General features: G+C 35.0%; 1 protein-coding gene across 2 annotated transcripts in view; it reads left to right on the top strand.

The window, feature by feature from the left end:
• KYNU (kynureninase) overlaps positions 1 to 16,054 on the top strand; it is a 130,194-nt gene extending 114,140 nt beyond the window's left edge. For both annotated transcript variants that reach the window (XM_081814530.1, XM_006735842.3), the window contains 4 exons: positions 1,749 to 1,801; positions 3,626 to 3,711; positions 9,226 to 9,456; positions 11,263 to 16,054. In XM_081814530.1, coding sequence (XP_081670656.1) covers positions 1,749 to 1,801; positions 3,626 to 3,711; positions 9,226 to 9,456; positions 11,263 to 11,400 — 508 coding nt within the window. In that variant the 3' untranslated portion in view covers positions 11,401 to 16,054. The remainder of the gene's footprint in view (positions 1 to 1,748; positions 1,802 to 3,625; positions 3,712 to 9,225; positions 9,457 to 11,262) is intronic.
• Positions 16,055 to 17,125: the final 1,071 nt, after the last annotated feature.

Here is a 17,125-nt window from a genome sequence, read left to right as displayed (position 1 = left end):
TTTTTTTTTTAAAGATTTTATTTATTTATTTGACAGAGAGAGACACAGCGAGAGAGGGAACACAAGCAGGGGGAGTGGGAGAGGGAGAAGCAGGCTCCCCGCAGAGCAGGGAGCCTGATGCGGGACTCGATCCCAGGACCCTGGGATCATGACCTGAGCTGAAGGCAGTCGCTTAACCAACTGAGCCACCCAGGCGCCCAGGCTTCATACTTTTTGAATGACTTTGCCAATTTGGTATGTGAAGTATGGTCTCATCTTTATGATATTTCACATTTCAAAAATTATTACTGAGATTGAACTCTTTTTTTTTTTCTGAATTTGTGGGACATTTACATTTCTCCTTTTATAATGCCCTGTCCATGCTCTATGGCTGGGTAGCTTTGGGGGGGCATTGCCCCTTCTCTGATGGAAAAACTGGGTGAAAACTCATAGGTGGCAAGTAGCAGCCTTCTCCCCATCATTGGTTTGTCTTTTAATTTTGTCTGTCTTTTCAATACAGTATTTTAAATATTTATAAATCTATCGATATTTGCCTCTATATTTCCTTTTGTTTTTATAGTCAGATTTTTCTTTTCAAAACCATATAAATCTGTGAATATCTTTTCTTTATCCTTGCATTGTTTGAAATGTGACAGTTATCACTTATTAAACTGTTACGTGATCTGAGGACAGTTTTTATATATTTTTTTTAAAGATTTTATTTATTTATTTGAGAGAGAGAAAGAGAGCACACACGAGCAGGGAGAGGGGCAGAGGGTGAGGGAGAGGCAGAGAAGCTCAAGCCGACTTTATTCTGAGAGTGAAGCCCAACCGGGGGCTCAATCTCACAATCCTGAGATCATGACTTGAGCCCAAACCAAGAGTCTTAACCCACTGAGCCACCCAGGCTTCCTTGTTTTTATATTTTCTGTCATGTTCCATTTGTCTCCCTGATGCTTCATTCACTGGTCCTATGCACATTCATTTCATTAATTTTATAGCACGCTAATAGTATTAGATAGAGCATACTCACCATTATAGTCTTCTATTTCAAAATTTATTATTTTCACTCATATATTCTACATAAACTGAAAAGTATTTTGCTCAGTTCTAACAAAGTACCTTGGAATTTTTTTTTATTTTGGCAGCATTAAAATGAAAAATTTATTTAGAGAGAACATACCAGAAATACTGAGTTACTGTTTCTCAAATTTTATATTTTTCTTTAAATTATAATTCTTTTCCTCTGATATTCACACACACACATACATTTATATGATTTTTCCTACTTATTTATTAATCTCACTAAAATATGACAGTAATCAATTTCCATAGGAAATTACTCAAATTTTTTCCACAATTATATAGGTTATTTTAACACCATTTCTCATTAGGGAGCCTATTGTGAAAAATATATTATTACATTAATTGCTTTTCCTTTTTGAGCTTATACTTCCGTTTTAAAATAAAAAAAACTCAACATTTTTGTTCATTTTATTTTAAATAAGAAAAAGATCCTTAAATATAGATTTCAGATGATTTAACATCACAAAAATAATATAACTAGTAATATGAATAAATTGATTTTTATCCTCATTCTTGATAAGGTTATAAATATTAATTGCCTTATGATATCATCTAACATGTATATGCTTAAATATTTGATGACTCGTATCACAAATGGTTTTGATATACAGGCCCCAAATTCCTGTATTAATTGCAGTTATTTTTGTAGGTCAAAATATCTAATGTTGTTATTTATGTTTTAGGTTAGTGGGATGGTTTGGCCATGAACTCAGCACCCGATTTAAGATGGATAACAGTAAGTGTATTCAGTTTCACTTCCCAAGTCATTTCATTTTACCTTCATTTCAATTTTCATCTGTCTTTGTATGATATGTAATATACATGCCTCATGGAGAGTGCACTTTGAAAATGCCACTGAGAATTCTTAAAATAAGAAATGACATTTCCAGAGTGTAAGACTAAGTGTTTGTAGGTTTTAGCATGAATTTGAGTCTATCCCTTTGTAGGGAGATAAGTGGAAGTGAAATGTAATGTACAGGACTCAGATCTCATCAATATTGAGTACCCAAAACATCAGGCAATGAGGACAGAAAGGAATTTTTTGCTTGTAGTTAGACCCAGAGAGACTTAGGTGTCAATCCCACTTTGCTGCTTAATCGTTTTGTGATGCTGCACAAATTATATCATCTTGGGTTTTTTGTTTTCTGTTTTGTTTTCCTTCTTGCATATCTAATGTGAATAGTAAAATCTATGTCAGGGTTTGATTTGAGAGTGAGACAGGTTCGTTTTTAGCTCTCTTTTTTTCAGTTTTTCCTTTTGTGGCTTTTGCCACACACCAAACAATAGCAGTTGAACCCCAGCAGGTAGAAATAAAAGTACAACATGTGCAGTGTGCCCCCAAACTGCCCTACTTTTTCCTGAGTGACTGACCCTATTCTTCCATCACGTCGGATACAGAAAGCTGCTTAAATGGTTTGAGAGTTTCAGTTCAACTTTCCCCTTCAGAGTGCTACCAACCAAATGAATTACTATTTTAAATAAATTCGCATTTGTAAAAACCAAGATGCAAATGATCAAGATGGGCTCTTCCAGTCAAATCAAGAAACCTGTATTTTATCTTGGCTGCTGGAATAATTAGCTCTGTTAATATGCCAGTTACTTAAATTTTTTGTGATGGGTTTTCTTATCTGTAAACAAGAGAATTGGACTAGAGCAGGAGTGGGCAGTCTCTCTGTGAAGGGCCAGAGATTAGATATTTTAACCTTTTGGGGCTATACTGTTCTGTGGCAAATACTCAATGCTGCCATTGTACTTCTAAAGCGGTCGCAGCCATAAATGAGTGAATGTGGCTATGTTCCAATGAAACTTTATTTACAAAAATAAGTCGTGGGCCAGATTTGGTCCCCAGGACATAGTTCAGTCCTGGATTAGATGAATCTCTAAAGACCTAGCATATTCTAATGCTCTTTTAGTCAGTCTTAGCTTTAATTTGATCTCCAACTAGCAATTTAACTCTATTGGATTTGACTTGCTACTATTCAATCTAATTGATTCTAATTAGGATAATATCTGCTATTAATTTACTTCTTAAATATATCATACTTAGGCAGATCATTTTTTTAAAAGCCTTTTTTTTCCCCCTAGGTGAAGCCACTTGACCTAATAATCCTAGTGCTAAAAGTCACCTTCCTAGGTCATTTCATTCATATTTCTGCCTTTGGATGGCATTACAATTACAAGCCACTAAAATCTTGATGTTTTTCTCTCACTGACATGGTTTCATAGTGGAAAAGCAAAGCATGGGGCACAATAAGGAATGCTGGTTTGGGAGTGGGAAGACAGAGGATGAGATCCAGAATTCTTCTACAAAAGGTCATTTTTTATGTGTCTAAGAGCTCTAGGGTGTGGGGGCAGGGGAGACAGACATTGCAGGTGAAGGGGAAATATGCCACTATTTTAGGTCCATGGAGTTTCTCTTAAGTATCTCAGAAAACTTAGGAATAAAAGCTTTTAAATCTTACTCTTTTTCTCTCTACCACTTTAGTGTCATAAAAAAAATCCATAGAGGACGTTTTTTAAGGTACATTCTATAATAAATGACATGATGTTCATTTTTCAGAACTGCAGTTAATCCCTGGGGTCAGTGGATTTCGAATTTCAAACCCTCCCATTTTGTTGGTCTGTTCCTTACATGCTAGTTTAGAGGTAAGTGATCTATGCTTCAACCTCCCCACATCTTTACCTATTTCTTTACCTGACTGTGACCTACTGTAGGACCTTCTCTGCTAAACAGCAAGATTAATGAACAATGATCAAAGGCCAGTGTTCTCCTTCAGGGCAGTGACTGTGGGCTAATTGCCATCTCCTTTTTCTATCTCCAGCCCCAGCACTGTGCTTGGCATATAATAAATGTTGTTGGCACTTGATAAATGTTTTGGAACTGACCCGGGGATACATATTTTTATTTCCACTTAGAATTTGTATGAACTTAAATAAGTTGTTTAATCTTCTCATGGTCTTTCTCTTACAAAATAACCATACAATATTTAATTCTTGATTAATTCACTCATTCAACATTTATCTATTAAGAAAGTATTATGTGCCAGACATTGTTGTGATTACTGGGAATTCTGCTTATGCTGGTTCTATGAGTCAGTGAACTCACAAACTGCCATGTCACAAAACTATAGGAAGACATACTTTAAGGAAAAAAAATAGAAATCATCAGAGTAAACCAAAGATTGAGCAAGGGTATCTCTTGAAGTAAGTGGATTTTTTTTTTTTTTACTAGAGTGTCTATGCCATTATATTCTTGTATAATCTCTACTATTACTGGCTCAATATATATTTTTTAGTAAATTCATATTTTTAGTTAAATTTAGTTTCACCCTAAGCAATAATATCCAGGGAATCAGTTTGGTTTTCTAGATGTGCATATCTACCTTTCTAACTATTTATATAGATAGATACTTATCTACTTTACCTGTCTATTTATATCTATATTATATTCATATGTATATTTATGTAACTTAATTATTTGGATATTAATTTCAGGATGAGACTAAATTTGTTTAAGTAAATATGTATTAAATGATTATATGCTATATAATTAATATTAACACATATACTAAGTAAATATATTTTATATACACACATAGAGTAAAATGTATTTTAGGTAAATGTGGGGCTTTTTTGGTAAATAGAGTTTCTAACAGAGATTTTAAATATATAGCTATTCAAAAGAGAATTTGACTTTATTAATTTAAAATGCTTTAAAATCATCTAGTTTTTGATATTTTAGGAAATCCTGTTGTTGAGTATTTCAGAATGAATGACTGGATAAAGACTTCCAGAATCTCTTCTAAACCTAAATTCTAGGATTCTGTGAACACGCATAGCAGTTTCTCCTTTTGGCCACTGGATGGCAGTGTCAAGTTCTTTTTTTTATACAACTTCACCTCTAGACAGTGGTAATCAACTCATTTCACTTCATCCCAATTTAAAAAGCACCTACTCAGTGTGACCACTAGATGGAGCTTGTGTTGTTTTCGCTTTTTGGCCGTTTTTTGGGTTTGTTTGTTGTTTTTTTTTTTTAATTGAAAATAGACCCAGTAACAAGATTTTTTAAGCCAGTGAAAAAATTTTTAAAAATTTTTTGGGGGGGTAGTGAGGGAATCTACTTAGCAAGTCAGATAATGATATTTGAATTGTTTTTATGATATCTATTCAGAGAAACTCTTCTGTTAAATGTTTTATAACGAAATAAAATTTTGCTCGCTTTGCAAGTTTGTATCAGGAAAAAAATGAAATTCGGTATGAAAAGCACCAAGGTGTACCTTGGGAAGAACTAGTATTTAAGGTTTTTCCTCGATTTTCCTTATTTTTGCAAATGAGTTCTCAGCCAGATCTAGAAATTTTAGACACTCAAGTATGTTTCTGCAGTGGACTGGTTTCAAGTATTTACCCCTTCTGCCATGAAAAAGAAGTCACATTCTCAGTTTTCCTACCACTGGTTCTCCAGGCTGGCTTGAATGATAAAAAGCACAGAAATTTGGAGGGGGGCTTTTATTTATTTATTTTTAATTTTATTTACATCATTAGTTTTTGATGTAGTGTTCCATGATTCATTGTTCACATATAACACCCAGAAAGCACAGAAATTTTTACCACCACATCACACTGTATTATAGTCACCTAGACAAGGTTTTTGTTTTCAGCTGGAATCTGAAGATTGATTTATTTTTTTTCTTTAACACTTAAACTTAGCAAAAAGACCCTAAAAGCCACAAGAAGTGGGATATATACTTCTCTGGAGCAACTTATCACTTAAGTATTTCTCTTGAGCCTCTTAGAAATACCTTACTTAAGTTTTTCGCCGCTGAGGCTCCATTCTAACCAAAATTATCCTTAGGTAATCCAACGTTGTGTTTGAGAAAGTGTTTTTGAAATCCTTCCTCCCCATTATAAATTGCAAAATTCTGAAGTTACAAAACAATGCATTTCTTTGCTTCTTACTCTTTACATAACCATTAAAATGTTCTGCTCCCTAGACGCCATGTGAGTAAGCATGAGGGCTGCTGCCCTTGTTTACATTATAGCATTATAAGAGATAGGTGATTAAAGTTTGAATAAATGAGAGATAGATGAATGAATCAAAGTGCTTTTCCTTGTAGCTACTTCTCTTTCAAAAAATATCCTACATAGTCAAAGACCAACTAGAGGAGAGATTCTGAACTTAAGAATCAATGTACATGGATATGATATCAGTTTGACAATATGATTTTTAAAAAATATTAATATGGTTTTGTTTATAATTACATGTGCATTCAATTGAATGATAGTATGAAAAATAGCACTTTATAATCAGTTTCAAACTGTCTTTTTCTTTATATTTTTGGCTCTTAATCATTTGTACCACATATTTATATAGTATAAATACAAATACATATGGTACAAATATGTACAAATTTTATATATAACAAAAATGTGGATCAAGGGAACCTAGGGTAGGAACCAGGATGCATATACTCTAGTCCTCATTGGGACACTAAGTGTGACCTTAGACAGGTGACCTTTAGACAGGTGACAACATCTCTTGATTATATGTACTCTTGAGTTCATTTGTCTCATTTTTAAAATGAAGACGTTTATAGCAGATTACTTCAGAAATCTCAATCTTCCAACTGCTAACTTGAAATTAAAAATATATTTATTGTATTTGAATGGTCATACTTGTATGCAGCGATAGGTAGACAATTTTTAGACTCTTTCAGTATATGAATTTATAATGAAATAAATAGCTCCAAAATACAAGATTAGAGCGTTCAATTAAAATATACAGCAATTAAGAAGAAATGTACTATGTGTTTCCTCAAAGTTATTAGGCAGCCAATTTTAAGAATTTAAGAGAAAAAAATGTGACACTTGAAACCATCATACTATACTTATTTTTCCCATTTAAACTTCTCTAACTTTTCTAGCTCTGTATTCATTTTTCTCAGTAAGAAAAATAACCCATGTAGTTGAAACTCTGCCAAAAATTGTTATAAGCTGAATATTTCCAAACTACAGTTTTCATTTTTTTCTAATTAAAAAAATATTCTTTCTCAATATGGAAAGCATAGAAATAATGAGAAGCCAAAACTAAAAGAAGCTATTTATTCTATTCTCCAGATAACTCCTATTATTCCCTCTTAATATTTTTATGTGAGTCCTCAGAAGAGACCTTCACAGCCTCTGACAGGATTTTGAGTGCCTCACAATACAGCTGTCCTTACTGTGGTTTAATGATGGAAAATGGTTTCATATTTAAAAGTTATTTTATTATCAAAGTGTAACGGTATGTTAAATTTAAGACTATTTGTTATAAAAAAAATTGGTTTCTAGCTATCAGAGAAATCTGCAAGAACAAAATCTCCTTTAAAAAAAAACCCTATAAACTTAAGTAAGATTCCCCAAAGTCCTACTAACCTATGAATACAAATGAAGTATCATTAAAAGTAGTACTTCACATATTCCTCCTGCCTGTATGTTACCGGGCTTATAGCAGAACGAGAAAATTTTTCAGAACTATTTATAAATCGAATGTTCCTTGAATTGCTATTAATCTCCAAAGAGAAGACTGTAAAAAGTCCTCTCCTATTCCTGTATTCCTGTCCTGCCAACCAAACCGCTGGTGGGTCGTGCTTTGCCTCTCCCTGCCCCTGCCCTCTGTGAGAATTGATTCTTGATCCAGGCTCTCTTGATCCAAAAGTTGGCTCTGTTCCCTTGAGTCCACCTTGTGCCAGATCCACTTACACTTTGTTTTACACGGGGGAGTGAAGAGATGCCTCCTATCAAACACAATGTAACTCGGGCTACCTGAGTAACTCGAGTTACCTGCTTGTACTGCCCATCCCAGATACCTTCTGAGACTGACATCAGACTCGACTTGCGGCCAATCTCTTCCAAAGTCTGCGAGATCTGGTTGAGGACAGAGACAGATGCCATTCTATCCTGTTCCTCCCATCTTCCTTGGATACTGTTACCTTCAATACAAATCCCTTGGTCTCCTTCAGCCAGATCTACAGCTCCCATGCCATATAGATCAAGGAAGTCTTTGCCCAAATGGTTTGAGTTCTATTAGAATGCCTGCTCACACATGCCACATGTATATACAGAAATAACTATTTTCCCAAGCTTCAGAAAGTCTAGATGTCACCGAACGACCCTATCTTTGCTCTGTGGCATAACAATAACATGATACAGAAAAGGGATATTAAGTGACATGCCAGTGCATCATGCTCCGTTTGCGGTTTATTCAGTTCTTATATGTAGGATATATTTTTAAACTCTACTTGACCTTAAGAGATAAGCTAGAAAAGCATGTCTGTTTTGACCTCTAATGTTCCAACTCCAGTTATTGTGTGCACTTGTCACTCATCTTAATATAAGACACCTCAGGCAGCAAATGGTAGTATTTTCACACCAGTGATGGAGTTTAGCAGGGGGAAAAAATGATGAAAGAAGAAAGAAAGAGAAAAAGAGAGAGAGGGAGGAAGACACACACACAGAGAGAGAAGCGAGCCTAACTGCCTTAGTACTAACATATGTATTATCTAACATGACTTGCTTCCCTGCCTGACAAAACTTAATTTTATTATTTAACTGCTTGTTTGCTTACTGTTACTGGGGAGATTTAGGAGTTGGTAAAACAGTTATAAATAATATTGGTCATGGGGCGCCTGGGTGGCTCAGACGGTTAAGCGTCTGCCTTCGGCTCAGGTCATGATCCCAGGGTCCTGGGATCGAGTCCCGCATAGGGCTCCCTGCTAGGCGGGGAGCCTGCTTCTCTCCCTCTGCCTCTGCCTCTCTCTCTCTCTGACTTTCATGAATAAATAAATAATAAAAAAAAAAATTAAAAAAAAAATAATATTGGTCACACTGCCTTTCATATGTACACAAGTATTTAGCCCTTATTATACTTCTGTGTGGACCAAAAGCTATATATGAATAGAAAAAAGTCTTCTTGATTATGATTTTGTAAAATGGTTTGGAGGAAAAGGTTTGAATTTCATGATCTTTAAAAAAGGACATGTTTTTACAAAGGATTATCTAAAATGAGATGTTTTTGGAAAGGTCAGAAGTGGACATTTCCTTTTTTAACGTGATTTTCACTTAAATTTTTCTTCTTTGTAAATCAACAAGACACTGTTAATCAGATTGTTTCTCATTCTGTAGATCTTTAAGCAGGCAACTATGAAAGCATTGAGGAGAAAATCTATTTTGCTCACCGGTTATCTGGAATACTTGATCAAGCATTACTATGACAAAGATAAAGCGGATACCAAGAAACCGTTTGTGAACATAATTACTCCATCCGGCATAGAGGATCGCGGCTGCCAGCTTACACTAACATTTTCTGTTCCAATAAAATACGTTTTCCAAGAACTAGAAAAACGAGGAGTGGTTGTAAGTATATCTCTTGCTTTGCTACCCGGTTTTCTCTCTGAGTTGCATGTTGGGGGTAAAATTTGGGTTCTTCATTTAATTTACTGTTGCATGTTATTTCACATCGGTCAGTCAGTGAGGTTAGATTAAATGCCAACTAAATATTCATCACTGTGCTAATTGAAGACGAAGAGATCTGTCATTTCTGATAAAAGGTAAGAAACTACAAATTTTGAATATAGGAACAAGTCTCCCATAATTTATTCATTCTTTTCATTACAGTTTGAGTAGAAAAAAAATTGTTTCATCATAATCAATTTTAGGACATGTTTTCACTAGTGAAAGCCCAAATATGTATATTTATTGACTACACAGAATTAAAGAACATAACATAGTGGCGAGGAAGAAAAGAAGTCCGTCTTACTTAGCTGTTTGATTGAGCCAAGTCGTTTTCAACCTGTCATTTTAGTAAAAAAAGAACTGTAGACACATCTCAGGGGTGTTAACATTGTATGGAATTTTTTTTTTTTTTTTTTTTTAACCCTTGGGCCTAAGTGATCTTTTTAGTCTCTCTCAGAAAATAAGCGTTAATAGGGTCATTTCAGGAAAACTGGTGGTCAATGGATCTACTTCCAGTGACAGTGTAGTTTAGGAATTGCTCTGCTCATGTGGTCCTGTCACTTCTGAGGAGAGGTTATCTCAGATTCCAGAGGCACAAATCCGTATGTTAGTGTTCCAAACCCAGTTCTACCATTTGTAAGCTGTGTGCTCCTGGGAAAGCTAGTTCACGTCTATTGGCTTGAGTGTTTCCGTCTGGATTTGGAGGGCAAAAATGCCTCCAAAAGTGGTTATGAGAATTAAATGGTCCAGGGCGCCTGGGTGGCTCAGTCGTTAAGCGTCTGCCTTCGGCTCAGGTCATGATCCCAGGGTCCTGGGATCGAGCCCCGCATCGGGCTCCCTGCTCCGCGGGAAGCCTGCTTCTCCCTCTCCCACTTCCCCTGCTTGTGTTCCCTCTCTCGCTGTCCCTCTCTCTCTCGTCAAATAAATAAATAAAATCTTTAAAAAAAAAAGCGGGGGGCGCCTGGGTGGCTCAGATGGTTGGGCATCTGGGCTCAGGTCATGATCCCAGGGTCCTGGGATCGAGTCCCACATCGGGCTCCCTGCTCAGCGGGAGGCCTGCTTCTCCCTCTCCCACTCCCCCTGCTTGTGTTCCTGCTCTCGTTGTCTCTCTCTGTCAAATAAATAAATAAAATCTTTGAAAAAAAAAAAAAGAATTAAATGGTCCAGCACACATAAACCATTTACGGTACTGTCTAACTCACAGTGGGTGTTTCTTAAAGGTTAGTCATAGTGATCTTCCAGCTAGACCAAATTATCTGGGCCCATTTTGTGACATTTCAGGGATACAGCCAACTCCTTACAGGTGAGATTAGAGATTAAAGGATCAAATGTAAAGACTATTGACTAAAACTCTCCAGGTCTCAGTGAGGTTCTCATTCATTTAAATGTGCCCAAGGGTTCCAGTCTCTCCAGAGTCTCGCCACCAAAAAATTATATCCATACTTATTGGACGCTTCAAGAAGAAGATTGCTGAGTAGATTTCAGGAAAACACTTTGGATACTCATGATATTCATTCATATTTTAACTATTATTAAGAGGAGAGTTTCCAATAACATAGAAACATGTTTTACTACAAGTAAAAAATGCTTATATATTAAGTTTTAGGGAAATCGGCATGATTGCTTTATGTAAGTTTATCTTGAATGTAGATTTTTTCATTATGTGAGTAATGCTAACATTATTGTGACTTTATTTACCCCCCGCAGTGTGACAAGCGAGAACCAAATGGCATCCGAGTGGCTCCAGTTCCTCTCTACAACTCTTTTCATGATGTTCATAAGTTCATCAGTCTACTTGCTTCTGCACTTGACTCTGCAGAAATCAAAAATAACAGTGTTTTCTAGAACAACTTAAGGAAGTGTTACTGAAAGCTTTTATGGTTATTATTATTTTCAAATTTTAATAATTGGAAGTTTTTCAAAACAGATTATACATACCTGGCAATGAATTATATACTTTACAGAAAAATCTGATATATTTTTTCCAAGAGTCTGTTATCCTGAGGAATCCACATGTCTGTCCAATTTCTTCATGCTTGGTGGATCAAAGTTTTCACTGGTTCAAGTATTATGTACATAGTCTTAGCTAGCTGTCACATTTCGTGGTCAGTGAATGTTTTATGTCGATTTAATTTATAATTTGACTGACAACTTCACAATATATGTGCAATTTTTTGTGCCAATTTTAGAAATGTTACTTTACTTTTAATTTACCAAAGAGTTTCTTATAGTCCCTGTAATTTCACAGTCTGATATATGTATGATTTTGCAATATTCCATCCAGCTCTAATCTAAGGAACAGAAAATACATTTTCTAGGGCAGTAGCTTTCAAATGTTTTGGCCACAATCCACACTAAGAAATATATTTAATATCAAAGACTAGTATTTATACGTGTTTATGCCTTATTTTATTAATTCTAATATACAAATTTTTATATTTTAACATCTGTGAAAGAATAATTTATTTTTCAATTTTCAATCAATAGTTCTTACAGTTGCCATTGACCATTCTTTCATGTTACCATCCTCGCATTAGCATGCTTCTCACAATGAATAGATGATTTTTAAAAAATGGGATATAGAGCAAAAGTGTCATAAGTTATTTGTCCATGCTCTATTTTATTATTCATTTTATCTCATTACAGCAAGTGTTGGTTGAAACTTGTTAAGTTTATTTCCCCACCAACTCTTGGGTCCTAATCCATTTTACAAGGTTGTCCCTTTATTTGGTGTTATCGTAATTTCTTTTTAATGGGGACTTGCCCTTACAGAAGCCTGTAGATGTGACCCTGTCTCTAAAATAGTGAAACAAATCATTCCAAGATACTTGCGATTGAGAATTCGAATTAACAAATGAGTGCTTCATCTCTTAGCCTCTAACCTGAATCTATGGCCCTTTCTCTCCACTACGAAAACTACAGTTACACTCAACCCTGTTGGACTTCCCTGTTTTTCCACTGTTGATGCTACAACCACTATTCATGACTTGGCAAAATAGTCTACATTTATATACCTGGGCAGCAAGAAAGAGTGACTACAATATAATTAGTGCCCCTGATGAACAAATTTGAATGAAATTAACTTAGACAACCACTAGAGTTAAATAAAAAGATGCAAAATGACAGCAATACCAGCACCTACTGGTATGTATTGAGTTCTCACCCTGTACCATGTATGGTGCTGATCTATTTGTATGTTATCTTGCTTATTTGAGTGGCTGCATTACTGCTTTAGCAAAGCTTCCCCCTCCAACTTTTGGCAAAACTCATCTTTGAGGATGGAAAAGTTCTCAGAATCCTACAATTCAACCCTATACAACTTCATGTAAAAGGAATCGTTTTGAATTTCACAGTGGTAAGCAAAACAGACATGGTTTCTGTTCTCAGGGAACACGCAGCTTAGTGGGGGAAATCCGTAGTAAAACATATAAACACCCAGGTAAATCTATGATTACAAACTGGAGGTTTTATGAAAGAAAAACAGATAGATGATAGTATAAGAGAAAATCTCAAGGGTATTAATTAGATGGTCAAGTAAGGGGAGGCATATGAAGGTGCTTGTAAGTTTAAGTTTAAATATTACGCTAAAAATTAAAAAAAATAAAATATCTTGCTAATCACATTAAAATTACATCAAATTATGTATACAAATTATTCAAAGACTAATCAGTACTATGTCTTCATCACACAGGATAGGAAGCAGGGTATTAGAAATTTCCTTTCTCGGGGCCCCTGGGGGGGGTTCAGTCGTTAGGCACCTACCTTCGGTTCGGGTCATGATCCCAGGGTCCTGGGATCGAGCCCCACATCGGGCTCCCTCTGCCTGCCACTCCCCCTGCTTGTGTTCCCTCTCTGTCAAATAAATGAATAAAATCTTAAAAAAAAAAAAAAATCCCTTTCTCCTTGCTTGTATTCCCCTTCCTCCCCAAATCCAGAGATAACCATCAAATCATATTTTGTGTTAATCATTCCCTTACTTTCATTGAAGTTTTATACCTATGTATGTACCCATAAAAATTTATTAGCCGATTTTGCCTCTGTGTGAACTTTGTGTAAATATGATTGTATTGTATATATTCTGCTTCCTTTGCTCAACACCAAGTTTTTGAGATTCATCCATTTGTTATATATAGCTTTTTATCCATTTTCATTGCTGCTCAATGTTCTAGTATATAATTAGAGTTATTAATTATGTAATTTATTTATTTTTGGAGTTACTCATTTATTCTACTACTAATGAACATTGAGTTTTTTCCAAATATCTTTAACATTGCAACAATGCTGCTATTAACATTCCTGGTACACAGGTTCAAATTTTTGCCTAGGACATATAACTCTGAAAATGTCGGGTCATAGGACACACACATGTTCAGCTTCACTGTGCAGTATCTAACTCTTCTCCAAAGAGGTTGTACCAGTGTCCATTCTAACAAATAGGAAATGAGAGTTCTCTTCTCTTGATACTTGACAATAGTAGCTGTTGATTGCTTTTGTCATGTACGCAGGCTAAAATTGGGTGATTACTAAAATAACAGAATGAATGTATACTTCCACACAAGTAGAAGGAGAGACAGAATGAGGACATACCCTGCAGTTAATGCTTCAGAAACCATCCTTAATCTGTGGATTGAGCCAAGATTAGAATTGTACACGAGTTTTACCCTTGCTCAGCTCTTTCCCTTCCCATGTTGTCCGAAGCTTTTCCTGATGAGCTCCCCTTCAATAAAACATATTAATCCAGGGGCGCCTGGGTGGCTCAGTCGGTTAAGCATTGGACTCTTGGTTTCGGCTTAGGTCGTGATCTCATGGGTCCTGGGATTGAGTCCTGTGTGGGGCTCCATGCTCAGTGGAAAGTCTGCTTGAAAATTCTCTCCCTCTGCCCCTCCCGCCACACTCAAATCTTTAAGAAAACATATGAATACAAATCCCAGCCTCAAGCTCTATTTCTAGGAAACCCAATCTGAGATAGCATTTCTTTCATGTAGTGTTAATAACCATAAGTCTTTTATATTCTATATCCAGTATATGATAAATTTCAGTTTTCAGTTTTGTTTCTGTTGGTTTTCACGAATAATGCTTGTTTCCTTATGTCTATTCTACTTGTTAACTTTAAGCCACTCATTTTATTGATCCCCCTTGGAATTCTTTGAGAAGTGGGTTAAAGTGTGTCTTTCCAAAGATACTCATTTTTGCTTCTGCCAGTTACTCAGGCTCATTTCTGACACAAGAACACTTAAATTTTTTTTTTTTTTTTGAGATTTATTTGAGAGAGTGGGGAGGGGCAGAGGGGAAGGGAGAGAGAAACTTAAGCAGACTCCCCGCTGAGGGCGGAGCTGATGGGGAGCTCCATCTCATGACGCTGAGATCACCACCTGAGCCCAAATCAAGAGTTGGGTGCTTAACTGACTGTGCCACCCAGGCGCCTCTAAAATTTTTGTTTTCAGTTTTTTCAAATCACATGGATAGTATGAAACTGGATGTATTAATCCTTATGAGGGCCAATTTAGAGTTACAAACTCTCTGAAGATGCTAATTTTTCTTACTGACCTTTTACATATTCTTTGGTTGCCAATGTATGTAGGGCTCTTACATCATTTAGTTGGCTGGTCCTGAGCTTGTTGAATGTCCAATTAAGTTATCAGCACTGAAGCTCAATGACTCTAGGTTGTGGCAGAAACTCTTAGGATGAAAACCATACTTCTACTTTCCAGGCTCCTGCTTTTCTTTTATTTTGGGGTTCTTAGAATTTCTTACTTTCATGCCATCTCATTTTAAAAGGCTTTTTTGCCATTGATTTTTATTTTTGTTTTCCAGTATCTAATCCCCCACAATATGTTAAACTGTCATGAAATGTTTTGTGACTAAAAACAAATATTATGCACTTCTTATTTTCTTTGCAGAAAATGAATTGTGCTTAATAATTCATGCACATTTATATAAATGCAATTCTTTTATAGTGATGCCCTTGGGAGCTATTTTAATACATAGAGCTGTCTGTGTAACATTAAATTATACTTATTATGCAAAACTGACTGGGGAAAAGGCTGGGTGTGAGGTCAATAACTAAACTTCAAATTAAAGAAGTAAACTTTTTCTACAGTTATTTTCTGCTAGGTAACTTTCTACTTAACTCTTGAGGTCAAAACTGTGAATTTACATTCAAATTGTGTTATGCTTTTGTTCCATAAACTGAAATTGCTAGAGCATTGATTTTTAAGTAAATGGGTTTTTGCATCATCTTAAGAAAGAAAACTGCAAACACCCTGAAAGCATCATATCATAAAACACAACATTGGAAATCACCGAATTAGGGCATCCTGTAACTGAGATGATGGGTTTGATGCTCGCGTGGGTCACTAGCATCTGTATTACGTGTTTTCAAAAGATAAAATTTGTTTTCTGCCCTCTAGTAATACTATATTTTAACCTCAGCAAGATGTATTTTCAAAGAACAAAATAGTAAAGAGGATTATTATGAATAAATGGATTTAAACATTTATGATGTGTTTTGGTTTATTCCAATTATTTTTATTAATGCTCCAGTTTTCTAATTTCTGACTCTTTAATATAGCTCCTGAGTCCTTTTGATATTATCTTAACTGTTTTTGATTTTTTTTATTACTTTTGGTGTGAGAAGATGTAAGCTCACCTTGTATATTTCCTATCTCAATCTTGACATCACTTGTTTCTCTAAGAATATCCAGTTCCTTTTGGAGGAAAATGATATTTAGGAACCATAATCTTAATAGTAAGAGTGCTCATTGTAATTGAGTTAATCATAGTTTCCAAGATTTTCAGTTGGCAGAGTTAGGAAATACATATTTTAAGAGAAATTGTTATTTCATAGATTTTCAATTTAGGATAACAGAATTTTTTATTTAACTTTATCACTTATGCAGAAAATCTTGGTTCTAATAATATTAATTACTGGTTTTATCATATATATGCTATAATTATCATTTGCATATATACATAGTTTTAGGATTAATAATACCAAAGCTATTATGAACAATATGATTAAAGCAGTTTAAATTTTTGAAACTTTTTTATTTTTTAATGTCCTTACAATACATCTCACTAGGAATAGTAAGTCAAATTACTGTGTTTTGAAGGCAATATAATAACTTTTCTCTGTATGGTTATAGCACCAGTTGCATTCTTAGTTAGGTTCAGTACTTGGGAATTTTTTTCAATTTTCATAGATTTTAAATTTTTCAAATTTAGTTCAAAATTGTGTAAGATACTTAGATAATTTCAACTTCAAATCTACAAAGCAAGATGTACTCAGAAAAGTCTAGTTTCTGTCCCTACTCATCGCACTTTATTTCCTTCCCACTAGCTGTAGTATTTTTTCATGTTTTAGTTTACCCTTCTATTACTTTACATATCAATAGAAGTCATGCGTATAGATAAAGTCTTGTTAAATATGTGTGTGTGTATTACCTATATATAATATATACCTATAATAACTATAATATATATAGGTGTGTGTATACCTATATATGATAAATAAGCATAATATATAATAATACATATAAATAAAATCGAGGTATATACATGTATTATAATA

The sequence above is a fragment of the Leptonychotes weddellii genome, chromosome 3 (genome assembly GCF_054177405.1).
Source record: "Leptonychotes weddellii isolate Sample4059 chromosome 3, ASM5417740v2, whole genome shotgun sequence".
Taxonomy (NCBI): domain Eukaryota; kingdom Metazoa; phylum Chordata; class Mammalia; order Carnivora; family Phocidae; genus Leptonychotes; species Leptonychotes weddellii.
This window is presented reverse-complemented; position numbering and strand designations above follow the sequence as displayed.